This window comes from Rhipicephalus microplus, chromosome 6 (genome assembly GCF_043290135.1).
Source record: "Rhipicephalus microplus isolate Deutch F79 chromosome 6, USDA_Rmic, whole genome shotgun sequence".
Lineage (NCBI taxonomy): Eukaryota > Metazoa > Arthropoda > Arachnida > Ixodida > Ixodidae > Rhipicephalus > Rhipicephalus microplus.
In genome coordinates, this window is record NC_134705.1 from 106,875,401 (window position 1) to 106,894,055 (window position 18,655).

General features: G+C 47.2%; 1 protein-coding gene across 1 annotated transcript in view; it reads left to right on the plus strand.

Annotated features, from left to right (window-relative positions):
• The window catches only part of LOC142765973 (uncharacterized), a 150,336-nt gene that overhangs the window by 74,546 nt on the left and 57,135 nt on the right, over positions 1-18,655 (plus strand). The window contains exon 9 of the mRNA XM_075867781.1: positions 16,901-16,942. Coding sequence (XP_075723896.1) covers positions 16,901-16,942 — 42 coding nt within the window. The remainder of the gene's footprint in view (positions 1-16,900; positions 16,943-18,655) is intronic.

Here is an 18,655-nt window from a genome sequence, read left to right on the forward strand (position 1 = left end):
AAACCACTTCTCCCCACTCGGCGCCCGAGGCGCACCACCCGTGGTGGTGTAGCAAAGTGGGAGAAGAAACGTACGCCACTATCCCAATAGCGGCTATCGGCCTGCTGGTCGCTTGATGATGAAGCAGAAGCAACGCTGAAGAAGTTCTAGATGGCTGAGAAAAACTTGTATTTACAGATTTTACAAAACAATGAACATCAGTGTTACAAAAAAAAAGAAAAGAAAAACAACTTGGAAATGAACCGACTTCTGTAGGGCGACCCTACGGGCTTCGGCGGAGCCGATGGTGCCTAACACCGCAAGCTCGGTTCAGAACACTTGGCGAAGCCCCGGAGCCTCTTTTTATCCCTTCCTGGCGCTCCGCCCTTACAACACTCTCGGCAAATAATCACCTGCTTGACCTTTGATTGGACAGTACAGTAGGTAGATCAACAAAAAAACCGCCACGAGGATGCCGCCTTCGTGCACGTGGGACTCATGCACTCTCCCCAAACAACACAACAACCCAAACGTAAATAAAACAAAACTAGAAAAAGCATAGAGGCCAGGGCCAGCTTCGCGGCGCACAATTATCTAGACAGAGCTAGCCGTACTCGGTATTGCAGCCGTAGGGCGACTCTCCTCTACCACGTCAATTTCTTGACGACGGGGCTATAATCCTCTTGCCTCTGTGCGCCGTACGAGGAACCACTCGCTGACCGCGCATGTTTCTGCTTACGAGCTCCTTTGCTCGGATAAACGGGGACGCAGTCGAAGACATGCCCGATTCAACAATAGGCGACCCCGGCGTCGAACGGGTGGCCGTCACCGTTTCCCGTGTCGCGAGCCCACTTCTGAGAGTTACTGGACCAAAGCGGGACCAGCAGAAAAGGTCGTCGGTGACTTCAGAGTTTTCGCAACGCGCGCCGCCGATTCTGCAGGCGCGCAAACAGTACGTGGCCGGGCCATACGCCGAACCGATGCGAGGAGTCACCGCGGTGCGCTGGGTCTCGGAAGAGGCCCGTTGATGCGCCGACTGCCAGTTCCGAGAGGCAATAGGGGCCGTCACAATGACGCTTATAATCTCACCCCTTTTGTTGCCCCGGTTGGTTCCCTTTTCCTTGAGTTAATAGTAACTCGAAACGCTCGACCGTCTCTGGCGTTGAACAAAGCAGGGTAATATGCTGGCACCGTGTGTCTGCGCTCGCGGGAAAACCGGTTAGTCGCGCTTCGACCGCTTGTCACTCAAGCAACGCTGGCTGCCCGCGGCTGACATGCCGTCCCAAGCTTACGCCGCAAAGCAAATAAAAGCACACAAAAATTGCCGCGCTACCAATTCTTACCGCGGTACTACAGCAAGTTTTCGTCGTGTGGGACCCTGGTTCTTTGCCAGCTTGCCTCAGGATATCTAGGGTGCTTACACTTCCATTATCAAAGTGTGCCACAGCATCATGCAAGGCAAACATTACAGTAGGCAAGCTTACGTAGACCTTTTTGGGTGCCCGCTGCCGTATTAGACTATTGAAACACTCATTAGCATTTGGAGTCTTTCCATGAAGGCACTTCATTAGAAGTTAATCGGAGCACAGATCACTGTAGACAGATTTAAGTATGTTGAGCACATCATTTGGAAGTCCTTTTTTGTGTACACATTTCCCTTGGCCGACTGCTTCGACCCTTTGGTATCCGCAGCGGCTTTTCGGTCCAAGTGAACACAGGCCATGTCTCGGCTGCTTGTAGGTAGAGCTGCAATAAGAAAGGGTGGCGAGGTTAGCTTTTTTTATTGTAGAAAGGTTGCCCACATTAGTCCCTATGGCAATGCCATAGTAGTTTTGCAGGCGCTCAATGAGGGAATCAGTAAGCTTTCTCTCACCACCGAGTCCACGCACTGTCTTCTTCAGTTTTCGGAGGCGGCAGCCAACATGCTTCTGGACATGCCCAATACATTCCAGTTTCTGCACACTGTCCATTCCATACATGTCTTTGACAGTGGCATAGCTCTTGGAATCACCATCGCCGTAGTACTCCAGGTACTTCAAGTCTCTTTTGCCTTTCGACCATTCAAATATTCGGTATAGACCAACCATCTCCATACTGACAGCTCTTCCTTCATGGTTTGCGTGACAAAATGTGTGGTTTGCCTTCCATTCCTCGTACGAAGCACTATCTTGCCTCAACTTTTTTTGCTTTTACAAGACTTACACGAACTAGAAAGGGCCTCAACACCAATAACCTTTCCCGTGTCAACAGATATCACACACACAAAACCGTTTAAAGATGAATGGCCACGCTTCTGCCACGTGCCATCACCTGAAACAACACACTCGGCACTCTCCACAACACGGCGAACTTTTACAGCAGCATCATTCATCGACTTCGTGCCACTTCTCCTGCCGCTGCAGAAAGCCGGGATGAAAGTTTGTCGTAGGCAGAGTGACGTGGAGGAGCAGGCATGTTCATCGCCTTGGAAAAATGTTTCGCACCAGCGTGCCCTTTTCCTAACTGTCGCATTGCATAAACCAGACGTAAATTGTTCATATAGGCATGGCCTACCTTCCTCCACGTATGAAATGGGCGCATGAACACAGAGTCACTACCCACGACCGCAAGAGCTGAGCATATTCCTTGGTGAGAGTGTTCCTCGAGCTTCAGTGTTGTGTTCATGCATTCGGAACATGCCAGCGATGAAAACACTGAAGAAAAATACCAATGTTCATTATCCGGTTCCCTTGGAGCGCAGAATTCTCTAGTGGAGCCTGGTACGCCTTGTGTATGTTCCTAAGCTTCTTTGCGGTTGCAGGCAGCCTCGTCGTCGTGTAGCAATTTCCAGCAAACTTGCTCTTCCTCGTCTTCTGTGTTCTGCACTTTCCCATGCTGGTCGTAATATGGTCCAGGTGGCCTAAGGATACAGCCCTAGAAGCGTTGACACGTAGAACAAATGCAGAACGAAGCGTGACGTAGCCTGACCAAGGCAAGCAACAGATATTCTGACGAGCATCGTGCGTCCCCTTTGTGGCTGTTGTTAGAGATTAACGAAGCCTTTCAAACGCAAAGTTGTATTTAATGGCATCATCTTTTATAACAGTCAAAATAAAATGCATAAAGTATTTTGAATAGCACTATTACAAACAAAACAACACTTGCTTTTGAAAGCGATTTTTCGAAACCGAAACCACTGTTGGAAACGTGGTTTTGGTTTTGCTCTAGGAGCCTAGTGTATAGAAAACTTGCTGTAACTCGCAAACTAATGACGCTAGAAGGATAATTTTTGTTGCAACATATATGTGAATGTTTGGGCGTGCACGAAATAGAAAATCCTAGAAATTTATTTTGCTAAAACAATGACATTTCAAGGTGGCCTACCACCTTAAAGTATGCCTCTACCGTTGAGAAGTGAGCACTGCCCGGCGTAACTCCTCATATTGATTGTGTATACCGAGGGCTTCGAGGCGTTCTGTGGACGCTTCGAATGGTAGGCCAAGAGCCGCCTTGAACAATGTTCGTATGAACGCGCCCAGGGTCTTAAATCGGTTTTATTGATCTCCTGGAAAGGAAGGCTATATGTTGGCTGACTGAGAAGAAAAGCCTGAACCAGCCGGAGCATCTCAGCTTCCTTGAAACATTTTTCGTGATAGGTGACTCTATAAATCATACGGGAGATCGGCTTCACCGTTTATCTGAAAGTTTTGATTGTGTAGTCCACTCGCTTGTTGCTTTGTAGCCACAGTCAAAGGATTCGCATTTTCTGTACCTCTTTTATCTTGTGGTCTCTTAGAAAGAGGTTGACAGGCTCATAAATGTGGCGGCTTCTGCCTGGGATTCTAATAAGATCAAATTTTCGGGAGCACAGCTCATGCCGCTGCGATAAGCGAAGTCATCAACAGCTGTCACTGCGCCTTGTAGGATTTGCTCTTTTTGTCCGAAAAAGAGCCACTGTTGGCCCATTGGGTAATATCATCCGCAAAGAACGCGTACCATAGCCCTGAAACGCCGTCTGGACTTTTTGCTAAGAGTCTCATGCCGATGCTGAAGAGAAGAGAGCATAGTATCGCCCCTTGTGGTGTGCCTTTATCGGGCATAGGAAACGAATCTGAGCGTGTATTTCCTAGTCCTATTATAGCAGTGCGAGATGTTAGGAAAGAGCGATTGTAGCCATAAATCTTTTGCCCACAATCGTTGTCATTTAGCTTAGATAAGATGAGCTTGTGGGACGTAGTGTGAAATGCGTTTTCCAATCGAGAACTACGACGAGATGTTCTGCATCAACTGTGGTATTGCGGCGTACCTCTTCTCGAAGTAGAGGAAAAATTTCCTGCTTTGACAAATGTTGGCGAAATCCAAACATGCTAGTTAGAAAAAGGTTCCGATCTTCACTGCAAGTCGTGAGACGTGTGTGGATCCATTTTTCGAATAATTTGTGAAGGCAAGATATTAATAATATTGGTCTTATATTTTGTTGTTGAGGCGTTCTTCCTGTCTTCCGAATAAGAATAATTCTGTCTTCCTTTTGATGTTGTGAAACCATGCTCTTCCCTTATACCCGTTCATAAAAGTACCGAGTAAGCTGTTCCAGATGTTCGTCACTCAGATTACGAAGCATTGTGTTTGCTGGCTTGTCAGGTCCAGGGGCATTATTGCGCTTTGCTGCTTGCATGGCCGCTAATAGTTCTGTTTTTGTGATTGGTGCGTCGACCACTCCGTTTTTTGGCCGTGGTATGCTGAAGTGCTTGGCGTAGTGGTTACTGCAGCTATGTACTTGTCTCGGAACTTAGTGAGGAAGGCGTCACTCGTTCCTGCAAATTCCCCGGCGAGCTTCTTAAGAATTTGGTTTGCTGCGGAGTTGGTTTCACCAGTTTTTCATATGCTGCGCAGTATTGGCCATGTCTTGGAGGTGTGCAAGGTTTCTCGACGTGAGTTGCAAAAATTCTCTTAGCTCGCCGTCGCCAACGGCTGCGCGTAAGCGTTTGACCACTCAGGTGTCTCAGCAATTCAATGACGCAATTTTTTATTAGGTCACTGTTGTCTCCGTTGCTTGGTCAACCCTCTCCTGGCTTCCCAAATATGTAGCAGATGGCTATCGACTGCCGGGGTTTCCGCTGTGAGTGCACCCCGCTTAGAAGTTGCTTTGTGAGCCTCTCGTATGTGCGTTGCCCAACCTTCAGCACTATCCTGTAGAATTTTGGGCAGTGGCACTATACGATAAGTTACCCAATCTGTTAAAACAACATAGCTATCAGATTGACAAATTTTCGGGGAGGCAATCGACACGCTTGAGATATAATTATCACTGCCGAGATTACCTTCTAGGTCGCTTCAGAGCACCCCGTCAAAATTTTTTATGAATGCAAGAAAAGAAAGTGTGTCTGCGCTGAGGCTCTTGCCTAATCTCGTCGGGTGTTGCGGGAGAACGAGAAGTTGGAGCCCAAGCGCATCAACAACTCGCTAGAGTTCCCGGCGTTTTGGGGTACCTTTTCGGTATTCCCGGTAGTGTGAGGGGCAAGGAAGTCCTCTAGAACCAGTAGTCGATCCTGTATGCTGCAGTTACTCTTGGCATACCGATTGAGTGCATCAAAATCGGCCCTATTTTATTTAGGGGGGCTATACCCATTCGTAATTATGCTTTTGGCTATGCTACGCATATTCGGTAGTATACTTATCATTCGGTGGTTAATGCTGCTAGTTACCAGGTAATCTATACAAGCGTGACGACTTTAGGGTAATCTGGATTTGATATCAACTAGTCGCCACTCAATTTTACTGGCTTATTACCAACCTCTTGTAGACAAATGACATTAGGTAAAAAATTGTTGTAGTGTGGCTGCCCATTTGTGGAAGGTGCGCTAACTTCATTGCCAAAATTTGAGATATTCGGTGTGTGTTCGTGTTTTACTATGCATGGATAATGCTATCGCTCTCCAAGTTTGGCTGTTGTTTCGTACGACACACAGACGGAGCACTCCGGCTGCTTTTAGGTTGTTTAAGAACGGCGGCCCTTATGCTGGCAATATATTCATCGACATAACTTTTTGGTTTTGGAATTTGGCATACATTTGCGGCTCAAAGCTTTGCATAATTTGCAGTTGCTAAATTACTTGTTGTAATGTATCTTCCATAGAACTCAATTCAATCGTAACATGGCCAAATGTGCCGGTGGCTTTAGAAAGTGTTTTTGGCTCGATTCCGTACCGCTGTGAGCTTTGAGGGAAGCCAGCTCTTCTTTCATTTCTGCAAAGGTTTCATTATTATTTTTTGACAGTCCGGATCAGCCATTATAGGAGCAGTGGGAGAAGCAACTCGTGCACAACACACCTTGCCATATTCAGGCGCTGGCTTGATCGCAGAGCCTCGAGCCCCGAATTTAGGGGAGTTGTGAGCGTGGTAATCGGGTGGCGTCCTGTGAGTAGAGTCATTCCTGGTCCGGGAGCTGTATGTAGATTTTTATCCAGAGCTGAACTTTGAGCTAGTCTCTGGCAACTCCGACCAGTGGACCAATGCATGTTGTTCATCATCATAACTTGACCAGCGGGGCTTTTGAGGTGGCTTCGAATAGGTGTCGTTAAGAGTAGGCTGGCGCACGCTAGCCCTTGAGGTTCTTTTCTGTGGAGGTTTGAGTCGTTTCCTGCAACTTCGGTCACCTGTCAAATGACCCTCGCCCTAAGCTGCGCACTTCGGACAGCACTCGTGTTCGGCTGCAGGGTCCCGTTGTCCGAAAACGTGACACACTCCAGTGTGCGGCTGGAGCAGACGTCCGAATGGTGATCAACCTGATGGCACACTTCACACACCTAGGTGGTAACATCTTAGGGGTATCAAGCAAGTTCTCCACCGTTGTAGTAGACGTACCAAGGTGTAATCCCTCCCCAAAATTATATAACGGCCATCTTGGTGTTTTTGAACAAACATGCTTGCAGAACTTCAACCCCTTGAGTGCGTATGCGGAGATTGGCTTTTATCGCTTCAGATGTCGTGTGGAGTTCTAAGCCGTGAATGACACCCTATTAGTCTCTTCGCTTGTCGCTGCGAGGCATTGGCTGAGTAGAGCCCACCGTTTATCTTTAGGGTAGTAATACGCCTCACGTAGTCCACCACTGTCTGGTGCGGCGTCTTAAAAATGAAGATGTTAAAACCTCGCTTGATTTGAGCAAAAATGGTTCACCGGCTATTTCTCCGCTGGAACTTGCTATCACGGCGTCTGCCAGCAGTAGACTAGCCAGGTTCTTGACCGGTAGCCCTTTGTGTGGTCGCACTACTAACTTGAAGTTGTCTTTCGGCAAGGGGATAGCCGCCTGTAGGCTGGCTTGTACTTAGATTTTCTTGTTGCTTCAGCAGAGGATATTAGTTGGTGGCTCAAGGTTGTTGTAAAATTCATGCATTTGGCCTTCTTCTCTTTCGCAACGGCTTTTTTCTGCCGCTGAGTGGGCACCGTTTGCCAGGCTCCATCCCCTTGGTTTCGACTGTCAGTACCGGCATTCTGATCCCTGGGTTCGTATGGTGATGAGGGCTGTTAGCTGTAGAGTTTTGAAAATCCATATCATATAGGTCTTGGCGTCGCGTGTCCGTCATCCGCGAGGATCCGGGACGCGCAATAGCGTCTTAGTGTTCATTCGCGATGGCCATCGAGCACGCGCGCAACCCACACACTACCGTTCCCGCAGCCACTTACATGGCGGCAATGGCTTTGTCGAGCTCGCAGCAAGGAGGATTAAAGAAAAATTGCATATTTTTAATCCTCCTTTGCTCGCAGGATAGACAGTTGCATTTGGTCTTCTAAAATATAAAGATACGGTTACTTACCGCTGTGATTGGTGTCAAATGATGCGGAACTCCAGGAAGCTATGGCAATAGTCAAAATTGGCCGCACACACAAATTTGCACAATGGTGCCGGAAAATTTGCGGAGAACATGCAGACACAACACTTCTTGTAGGTGCCACCAAGTCTCTTCCGCTAATGAACAATATTCGGCAATTTTGAAGGCCATGGTGTTTTTTTTTTTTTGTGCAAACCGGCCCCGACTGATGGCACCACCTATCCAGCCTAACCAGCCTAAAACGGTACTTTGAACCACTCTCGCCATTGCCCTTAATAATGCCAGTCAGATTTTTTTTCTATACCTTGAACTGAAAAAAAAAACAAGCAGCATTTCATTATATCTCTTGACGCACGGAAGGCTTTTTTGTTATTGCAGCTAGTTTGATTACTAGTGTATATTTTTAGCCAAGCGCTCTCACGCAACGGGTCATTTCGCAAATGTCGCATTCGGAGTGCACAACGTGTGATACATTTCACTTGATTTCTTGACTTGTAACACATTGCTATTATTACTAATGCTGTTTAGACATTGTTAGGCGTTGTCATACATTGGCTGAGCTTTCACTCATAGAAATATTGTATTGCCTTTAGGGTGAATGCCCTCCCAGTTTGCTTTTATACGCTTGTTTGTAAACTGCAGTGGTAGTTATAGCAATCTAAAATCTTTAAAATACCGTGGGCCAATTGCTCAACATCGGCGCTGCTGAAAAAAATGGCAGCATATCCACGGAGTGAATGATGGATAGTGGGCGAAGCATCCGTCTGTTCATTCGTTCTTGCTTCCGTCCATCCATGCGTGCGTCTGTGTGGCCGCCCGTGCGTCTATCCGCCCGTCCGTGCGTGCGTCTGTTCATGCGTCCGCACGTTCATCTGTGCGACCGTCCCTGCTTTCGTCAATGCATCAACTCCTGCGTTCGTCCATGCATCCCTCCGTCTGTACATCTATCCGTGCGTCCGTCCATGCATCTGTCTGTGTGTCCGTTAGTCCACCTATTCAACACTACAAGTACCTCCATCCTTTCCATCATATATTAGTCATATAGAAGCACCGCCATCCCCGGACATTCCAAGGACTGAACGAGAGGAGGCACACGCACACTTTCTTACGGCTTGCGCTTCGTGTCTACTTCACACCTTTAACCACCTCTAGTTCACTGTATTCATGGCACTGCGGCCCAACGCTCGCTAAACCTGTCTAAAACCTAGGAGGTTACGCCGAGCAAGTATAAGGCAGCAACCCTTTCTTTACTTCTGTGCGTTGTTGAACAATAACAATTTTGCAGCGTGCGCAATAACTAAAAGCCAGATTTTCCTGTTTCTCATTCCCGTTTAGCAGCCATAGGCATGTACATTGAGCACTATCTTTTATGGTTCAAGAACGCACAGAAAAAATTTCTCACCGGCACCACCTTGGAGGTCAAAATGTAATACTGGTTACACACTAAGACTACTACTACGACACCGAGGGACGAACGGGTGCCGCTATAAGGAGCTTCGCCCCTAAAACATTGTAGTATGATGGATTCATCAGGCTGACTGTTTACGCATAAAAAGTAGCCCCGCCACGGTGGTCTACTCTCTTAGATATTTCGCTGCTGACTCACTGGCCGGGGGAACGAATGCCAGCTGCGGCGGTTGCGTTTTAGATGGCGGAGAAAATGCTGCAGTCGCGTTTGCTCAGACTTGGGTGCACGTTAAAAACCCCAGGTGGTGTGAAATTCAGAGCCCTCTACTATTCAGTCTTTCTTATTAAATTGGTGGTTTTGGGCCGTTCAGAACTTCCCATATAAAAAAACCAAAAAAGCATTTGTTAGCAATTTTCTATATATTTGTGAAAACTTCATTCCGGTATATAGCAACAATCATTCGAAAACAGATTGTTTTATAACCAAAAATAAAAAAGGAAAGACTTGGTCGAGTAATCTTTTTTTTTCCATTTGAGAATAGAAAACATATTCGTATTCTCAAACGAACCCGCCAACACACTATTTCCGTTTTCTGAAATATTTTGAGCAAATGCTCTCATCACTATGACGTAGTCCACGGATAACTTTATTATTCACACGACGCTGCATGTTGTGAGACGCAGTTGGGAATCGTGTGTATCAGCACGCCGCTGCATATATACAGAGCTCATTACGTAACTGACAAGGCGACGGTGAGTTTAGCAACTTTTATGCGCAGTCGTAACATACGCGTTGCGAATTCGGCACTAGGGTAAACAGCTTGAGGAGCTGGGACGATAAAATGGGACGTTGAATCACGATTTCATTCGTAACTCTCTTTGTCTCTTCGCACTACCTGCTTCTGCAAAGGCCACGGGGACCCTTGCATTAGCCAGTAGTTCTAAGATTTCAATCGGAAACCGCTGCTGGTCGCTGGCTGGAATTAGAACCGTGGGTGAAGAGGCTTGCTACGCATTTCATAAGAAGCACCGCAAGAACGAAGATATCTCGAGTGCACTCAACGACACGAATGTCTTCGTTGAGGTGAGCGCTTTCTAATGACCCTCTTGGGGTTTCGACGAGCCCCAGGAGAGCCGTATGGCCCACACACCAAGCCACGTCGCGCTAATGCAAAGCTAGGCTTTTCGACGTGCCACGCTGCAGCCTACCCACCTGAGCCGACTAAGGAGGTTTAAGTTCAAAGTTCGGCAATTGACCCATACCAGTGTGACCCATGGGATGAAATTTAAGTCCTCAGAGCCCATGCACCCCTACGGGAAACACAAAAAAAAAGACCCACGGTGCGAACGCCGATCCTTCTGTGCGAGAGACGGCGAGTCAGTCGCGGGAGACGCCGGAGTCCACCGGAGCTCCCACGCTACAGAGCTCATCACCGCAGCTGCGCATCCTCTATACTACTGCATAAAAGATCAAGCAACTATCACCCCTTCCACCCGACAGATATAAATTGGTATTCCGCTCCCAGTGAGGCCTTGACCTTACGACGACGGAGCCACGCTACCTCCTCGCCGCTCTCATGCAGGCCGCTCAGCTGACCGACCCATCTACGCTGACCCTTCGGATTAACACCGTTAACAACACTTGCACAGTGACTTTGGTTAATCAAGGGGACGCGCTCAAGCTTGGGCAGCTCCACCAAATAACATACGAACAGCATGAGTTTACTACGACTGCTTACATCACACCCCCTGATGGCTCGGTCCGGGGAGTTATTACAAACGCCTGCTGGAATGAATCGCCACATGAACTACTCGCGAACTTGATCGCCAGCAGCCCTCATGAAACCATACTAGACACTCGACGAATGAGACTCACACGTTCAGTTCTCATTACCTTTGGTCCAGCCACAGTCCCCCGGAGAATCGTTTATGATAGACGGCTGCATCTGTGTCCGCCCTACACACCAAGCGTTGTCACGTACAGTAACTCACGGACCACAAGAAAACGCACAGATGTATATATTCAACATAGGTCTCACAAATGCCCCAGATGTGGCGAGTTACATCCGAAGGAAGCAAACCCTAAATGTACTTTAGTCGGTATTATCTGCGAAGGCCCGCATCTGCCAGGAAGCCGAGAGTGCAAGCACCAGCACCTGCCCAAAATACCCAGGCCTACTTTAGAGTGTGAAGCAAGATTCAAGCGACGAGTAGACCACACAATACCAGATTCAGGTGCCCAAGGCCGTGAGGAACTGCTTGCCTTCGAGGCAGACACTCCGAGAACTCCAATCGACCTACATGGACTGAGAAGCTGAAGACGCCCAAGGGCACCAGCATACTAGTGGCCAACACACCACCTTTCCCGGACCGCCGTGTGCTTCGGGCCTTGCGTTTGGAAATAAGCCGTCTACAACACCCACAATCTAAAACCTTACTCCCTCCTCATCTTCTCCGCAACAACTGCCCCCATACCCACCCAGCCAGCCCCAGCTCACCACAAGGTATTCAACAGCTCAGCCACTCACTCGTCGCCCCCTCATAAAAGGAAGCTCTGTTCGGGCTCAAACGATGATTATCAGGCTGAGTTCAGAAACTTAGAGACCAAATGCGATGCCAAGTTAGTAGCTACGGGGGTGGGTATTGAAGACAACTTCTCAGCACTAGCCGAGCAGCCGTCTAATTGTTTCGAGCAACCGATGAATGCATTATTCACACGCCTAACCTAAACTCTAGAAAATAAGTTCGCGCAATTTGAGACCCACCTGCAGAGGCTCGAGAACACTTGCAGCTCATGAGATGAGCGGTCGTCTACCTCCATTACACACAGACACCCGCTCCCTACCTCACTTCCACTACATTCAAAGCAGCAATCCTTGCTCTGCCCATGCTTCAACATGGTGGGTCACGATGATTCTAACCATCTATCTCTACTCCAGTGGAACTGCCGCGGCTTTCTGGTTAAGCGCGTGCCTTTCGAGCTTTTAGCATTGAGCCTTGCTGCCATGCATGAACTTCTTTTGTTACAAGACACACAACAACAAGCTAAACTTTCATCTTAATATGCAGCACCCTCATGCTCCACCGAAGCTCTCCGAATGTCCACATTCATTCACCGAACCATTACTTACGAAAAACACACCATCCCCTCCCCTACCCCAAGTGTCCTCATAGGGATTATCCGCACAAAATTCGGCACACCTCCAATATTTATAGCCATAATCTAACACACCGCACGCCAGGCAATGGCCGCTCTCGATGCTGTACTGCAGAGAATATATCGCGTCATGGGCCAAAATGCCCTACTCAAATGCGGTGTTTTCAACTGTCAACATACCTACAGGGGTCGACGGTAAACCATAGCAAAAAGTCACTCGCTTTGGACTACCATCCAAGACCTACACCTGAATACACATAACTTTGACACATCAGCTCCAATCGGCAATAGCACTTTACACTAAGCCGCTCACTCAAAGAGATCTCGTGAACCCATACGCAACACGCATTTTGAAGCGAAAATTGAGTTATCGCCATACAAATACCTTACACACATCAAAGACCTTGATTTCTCACCCACAATCATATTCAATAACACGCTATACGATCTGCTCATCGGGAGATCACCAATACCCAAATACAAGACATTGACCATTGGGTAACATCTCTCCTGAATGACGTCACCGCACACACACAACACATTATCACACCGCCCAACACCCCTCTATTGAACACACGCCTAACCCACCTCTGGGAGGCGTACCACAGCATTCAGGGGAGATGGGAACGGGAGAAACAGAACAGAACTCTAAAACGCGACTGAGCACGCTGCAGAGACAACTGCGCACGCCGAGGAGCTGTGCCAATCCAACTAAAGCCAGGTGTGCAACAGCATAGCTGGACACCTTTCCAAAAAACATGCATGGCACCTCTTACGGCACCTTATCAACCCCACACACTCACGCACAACGTCATATCACATTACACGCCTCCTTAAGAACTCGACACTTTCACCTGAGAGTCTTCTGGGCAGACTACGCAATGCACACACAGTACCCGGCTCCTCCTCTCCTCTCCCACTGCACACAGGAGCTACGAATGAGACTCTGGACAAGAAAATTTCGGAGCACAAAAGTTTGTATGGCCCCCCAAAACATCCGCGCAAACTTTGCACCAGGAAACGACATCATTAAAAGCTCTATGCTACGTAATCTGGATGATCAATTGATTGTCCAGATGACAGAATACTTTATTAAAGCTGGAAGGAAAGCACCCTGCCATACGTCTGGCATCATGCCAAGTTATTCTTTGCCCCTAAACCTAACAAACTGCTTACCATTTCAAACCTTTTACCTATTTCCTTCACATCGAGTCTCGGAAAGCTTCTCGAACACGTTGCCTTAAACAGACTGACTCAATACATGCAAGGCCATAAGCCATACCCGTACACTATCGTGAGCTTCTGACCATGTCACTCCACCTAAGATGCCATGCTTGAACTGACGCACGACATCCTTGATGCTCCAACTCCGCTCATACTAAGGCGGTCTTGTCCCTGGACTTGACCGAGGCATTTGATCGCGTAGAACACCGAGCGATCGTGGCGGCTCTCTCCCACCTCAATTCGGGCGTTGGCATGTAGCCTACTTACAATTCTTCTTCTCGGTACGCAGGGCCGAGATTACACCCTCGGCGAAGTAGGCACTCCGCACGGTTCAGTCCTTTGCCCTTTCCTCTTCAATACCACACTCATTCCCTTATCCCGTGCTCTTGACAATATCCCTCACCCACACCACACCTTCTACGCCGATGTCATCACTCTGTGGAAAAGCAACGGTATAGATAGAGAATTTGGGGAATCCTTACAAACCACTGCCAAAATCACACAGCAACACGCAGAAATATTGGTCTCTCCTGCTCCGCGGAAAAATCTAAGCTCTTCTCATACGTCCTTCACCACGTGCTCATCCCACTATTCCCCTCACCAGTGTTCTCATCAGCCGTGCTATCCCGGAGGTCCTCACATTCGGGATCTTCGGCCTAGACATTCAAAACAGCGGCCGTAACACTTTTACCATTATGAAACTGAAGAAGATGACGTAGGAGTTCTCGCACCTTGTTCGCCAAGTTTTTGCAAACGTTATGGCATGAAAGAACACGATCTGTGTCGACTCATTCATGCCTTCATACTAAGCCGCTTTTGTTATACAGTCCCGTATTCCTGACATCGACAAGAAGATGTATCCACCCTGGTTGTCATGCTTTTAAAGACATACAAGGTGGCTTTACATCTCTCTCCTAACACACAAAATACTAAACTTTTTCAACTTAGGCTTCAAATCACTACACACGAACTGATAGAGGCCAACACACAAGCTCAATACACTCGTCTAGCTACGACTTTTACCATACGCCACATACTTGACACCTTTAAGATTCACATTCGAACAGCCGACCCCTTACTCCTACCAGTCCCTCCACATATACACACTCAGCTCACCATAAAGATTCTCCCTAGAAACATTCACGTTGCATACCATTCGGCCCGCTTCTGGGCCCGGGGAAAAGATCTACACGAATAATATGGTTCCGAGGAGAATGCCTTATGGGTGGTTGCAGCTTGCACGGGCGATGACGCGGCAGTTGCAGTCGTTGATCGCATGCTCCAGCCCATCGCAACTCTCCGCCTAATTCCTGCATCCAACCCGGCTCCCTCGGAAGAAGCGGCGATCACACTTGCCTTCACTTGCACTGATGGCCAGTAAGTCCTTTCCGACTCAAAATCAGTAATTCTAAATTATGCACGAAGCCAAGTCCACGACACTGCTTTCGGCATACGCAGCTCACCTCCCAAACATCTTGCCCGCCATGTGAAGCTGATCTGGGTACCTGCTCACTCTAGATATCCCTGCAACGAAGCCGCCAATCACCAAGCTCGAGGTCTCATCAACTAGGCGGTGGCGGACTCTGAGTCGGGCTCTTCTAGGAAGCGCATGCATTCCTTCAGCGATATTACTGAAGCATACCACGCAGAACGCCAGCAATACCATCCACCCCACCGGTCCCTGGACCTTCACAGATATTAAGGCGTCGCTTCCAGACCCGCACACTTCCCTCCCCTTATTTTCTTTCTCGCATCTACTTAGGAGCATACTCCCCGTCCTGTGCTGAATGCGCTCGCTCCCACGCATATTTTCCTACATCCTTCTCGGATGCTCGGTGTACCCTTCCCCGCGGGGCCCACAGCCACTGACCACATGGGAGGAATGGCAGACCCTGCTGTGCTCGACGGCCCGGCCAATCAGAAGACCGTCACTGACCGGGCCGCCCACGTCATGCAAATACATGAAATCATGAACGCATAGCGCAGTTCGGTTCGTGTGGAGACTTTGGGCCGTACGTGCTCGAATTCCTTAGTCAAGTAATGTTTTTACCCACCACCGCCACAAGAACAAGCTTCCGTTGATTTCATCAGCTTAGCCGCTCGCTTGAGTTTACAATGGCTGCAGCAGCCAGTATATTGATGTCCACGCCATTTGCATCAGATGTTACCAGCTTGACTATTTTGCAGATGCAATGAAGTTTTGTTTGGACTGCCAGGCATAACAGCACACCACTGCCATACAATGCACCGAAAAGACGAGCTGCTTATACGAGGCTCGGATGCCCGGCGCACTCGTTTGCCAAGTCCCTACACAATCGCCTCCAGTGCCGCGGAGAAGATGTGGCTCCAGGCTCAGTTCTGTGAACAGATCCAACTACCGCATAAGGATCCCATCTCAACTGGTTTTTCGCCAAAACATGTCGACCAGCTTGGCTCATCTCGTCTGTCGAGTTTTTTATTTCAGGACGTTTTTATGGTTTCAAAACTTGTCAAAAATTGTTCGACGAAAGACAACACACGACAAAAGCAAGTGCCCTCGGTCATCCAACAGAGCACCAAACACAATGTAGCACAATATATTCCTAGCTTTTTAAACCTGGAGCATCACAAAGTGGGCCCAGCGAAAACGGAGGACAACGCAGCGAGGGATGGAAAGAAAAATGATACGTGTAACCTTGAGAAAAATGTAGAGAGGAGCGTGGGTTGGTTAACAAACCAGTGTCAGCTGTATCATAATTTAAATCAAGAATAAATAGACATGGGCCGGGCACGTGGCACGTTGGCAGAATCACCGCTGATCATTATGCTTAATTAACTTATGGTATATGGTATTCAAGTTGAAGGCAAACGCACGAGAGGGAGACAGAAAGTTAGGTGGGTCGATGAGAATAAAAAAGCTCACAAGCGTAAAATTGTAGCAAAAAGGACCGGACTAAGTTGTTTGGCACATTATGTGGGAGGCCTTTTTCGTGCAGGATGACCCAGTCAGGCTGATGATGATGCTGTGGGATGCTTTGAAGAAAACGTTCTCTTTTGGAAGGCGCGGTTTTTGTTATTTCGTCGCCACTGTTTGACATTCTCGTGAAGACGTGTGTGTACAAAACAAAGTGCACAAGACGTACTGCTCATCGTGCGTAATTAGGTTTTATATAAGGAAGTTATGTATTTATGTATTTTTATGAATGACACGTCGGCTTCTCACCACAAAAAGCTTCTCATGACTCATGGAAGGTTTTTTGTCTCACTGAGAACATGCATTGTAGCTGAGGGCAATGCATGTGCATCGAATCTTCAATGCTGATTGCAGTTATATTCCTTTTTCAGCCTGGAAGCCCTCTAAGGTTTGGAGGCATCAGAATCAGTCCGGCAAGTAAATTATCCTATTTAAACTACCTACTCATTGATGTTCGATGCGCGTTGTGCCTAATGACTTCACGATGATACTTTGTATACTGCACAAACAACACCGGGGCTTAAGCAGACCTGTTTTTTGGATGTATGGTTCATTGTCAATGGGAAATTTCTTATAGCCATCACATTGAAATCGGACCAAATAGCACAAAAAGACGTGATATATTCTTTTTTTTTTCATTCGCAGCGGTGCACAGCTTCGTTTATTATATAATGTGTAGCATGTCACACACGTACGATGACAACCACAGGACAATTTTCCAAGGAAGGAGTAAAATGAGAAGAAAAAAAAAACAATTAACACTCTAGAAATAACGAAGTAATTATGATAACAATAAGTTACAATAATTAAGTTTAGTAGTAAACTGATTCGCTATCTGGCAGTGCTCCTCTAAGAGAATCGCTCTCATCAGGAAACACTCGCACCTGTGAGCATGGTAACATTCGTATGGTCTTTTCTATGGACACTATTCCTAAGTGGTGCAGCTTTTATAAGCACTCTTAAAAGAACTGCGTGGCAGCTCAGGTCAGAATCGAGAAAATGCTAACAATATCCCCAATAGCTCTTGTAACACCGAAGCGCACAGAACGCCGACAACTTTCTATAACTTTCTTCATCCGCCTATTTTGACAGTTCTACAAGTTTTTCCTAATTATAGAAAATCAATTTACAACATACGCATTTGAAAACAAAATGATGCTCTTTTTCACAGTCACTATAGGGATGCTAACGGCAATATTCGAGTTCACAATGCTTGCTGGTATACTGGAACAGAAACTCGTGGTGACACCTGTGATTCGAGGAAGTGCTTATTTTGAAATTAGTCACGTTTTAATGGTCCGCATCTCGTTAGCGCTATTCAAATCACCGCCTGAAGGTGGTCTTCTTGGTACCACTGTTGCCCATTCCAAAGTTGCTCGCCTTTACTGCTTGACAAACGACGCCATCAGCAGCAGAGAGAAGGTATTGGAAATCTCAGCGGCAACAACGGTCATTGAACAATTGTCGGCAATCATGGAGGCCATAGTGGTGCCTTCTTTGAGCAACTAGTCCCCGAGAGAAGGCACCACCTATTCAGCCTAACCAGCCAAAAACATAACTTTTGAACCACTCTCGTCATTCCCATAGTAACCAGTCGGACAATTTATACTCCAAACAAAAACTGACAGCAGCAATTTATTACATTTCTTCAGGCACGGAAGGTTTTTTTGTATATGCAGCTAGTTTGATTACTAGCAATTAATTATAGTCGAACGCTTTCACGTAATCAAGTCATTTCGTAAATGTCGCGTTTGGGGCGCACTATTTGTGACACATTTCGCTTGGTTTCTAGATAAGTAAAGCACTGCTGTTCATAATAATGCCGTTTTGGACGTTGGTATACATTCATTGAGCTTTCATTTTGACATAAGTTTTTATTCTCCTTTAGTGTACCTTTAGAATGAATTCTCTCCTAGTTAGCTTCTTCACGACTTTTCGTATACTACAGGGATTTCTTTAGCATTGAGCAGGTAAAATACCAGTTGCCAATTCATCTACATCAGCGCTGCTCCAAAATTATTGTAATATGACGAATCCATTAGGCCAATTGTTGTGGGAAAGTGTGGAAAAGTTCTGTATTTTCATGGAAATTTTATTACTCTATATAACAAGTCTTTTCTGAAAGC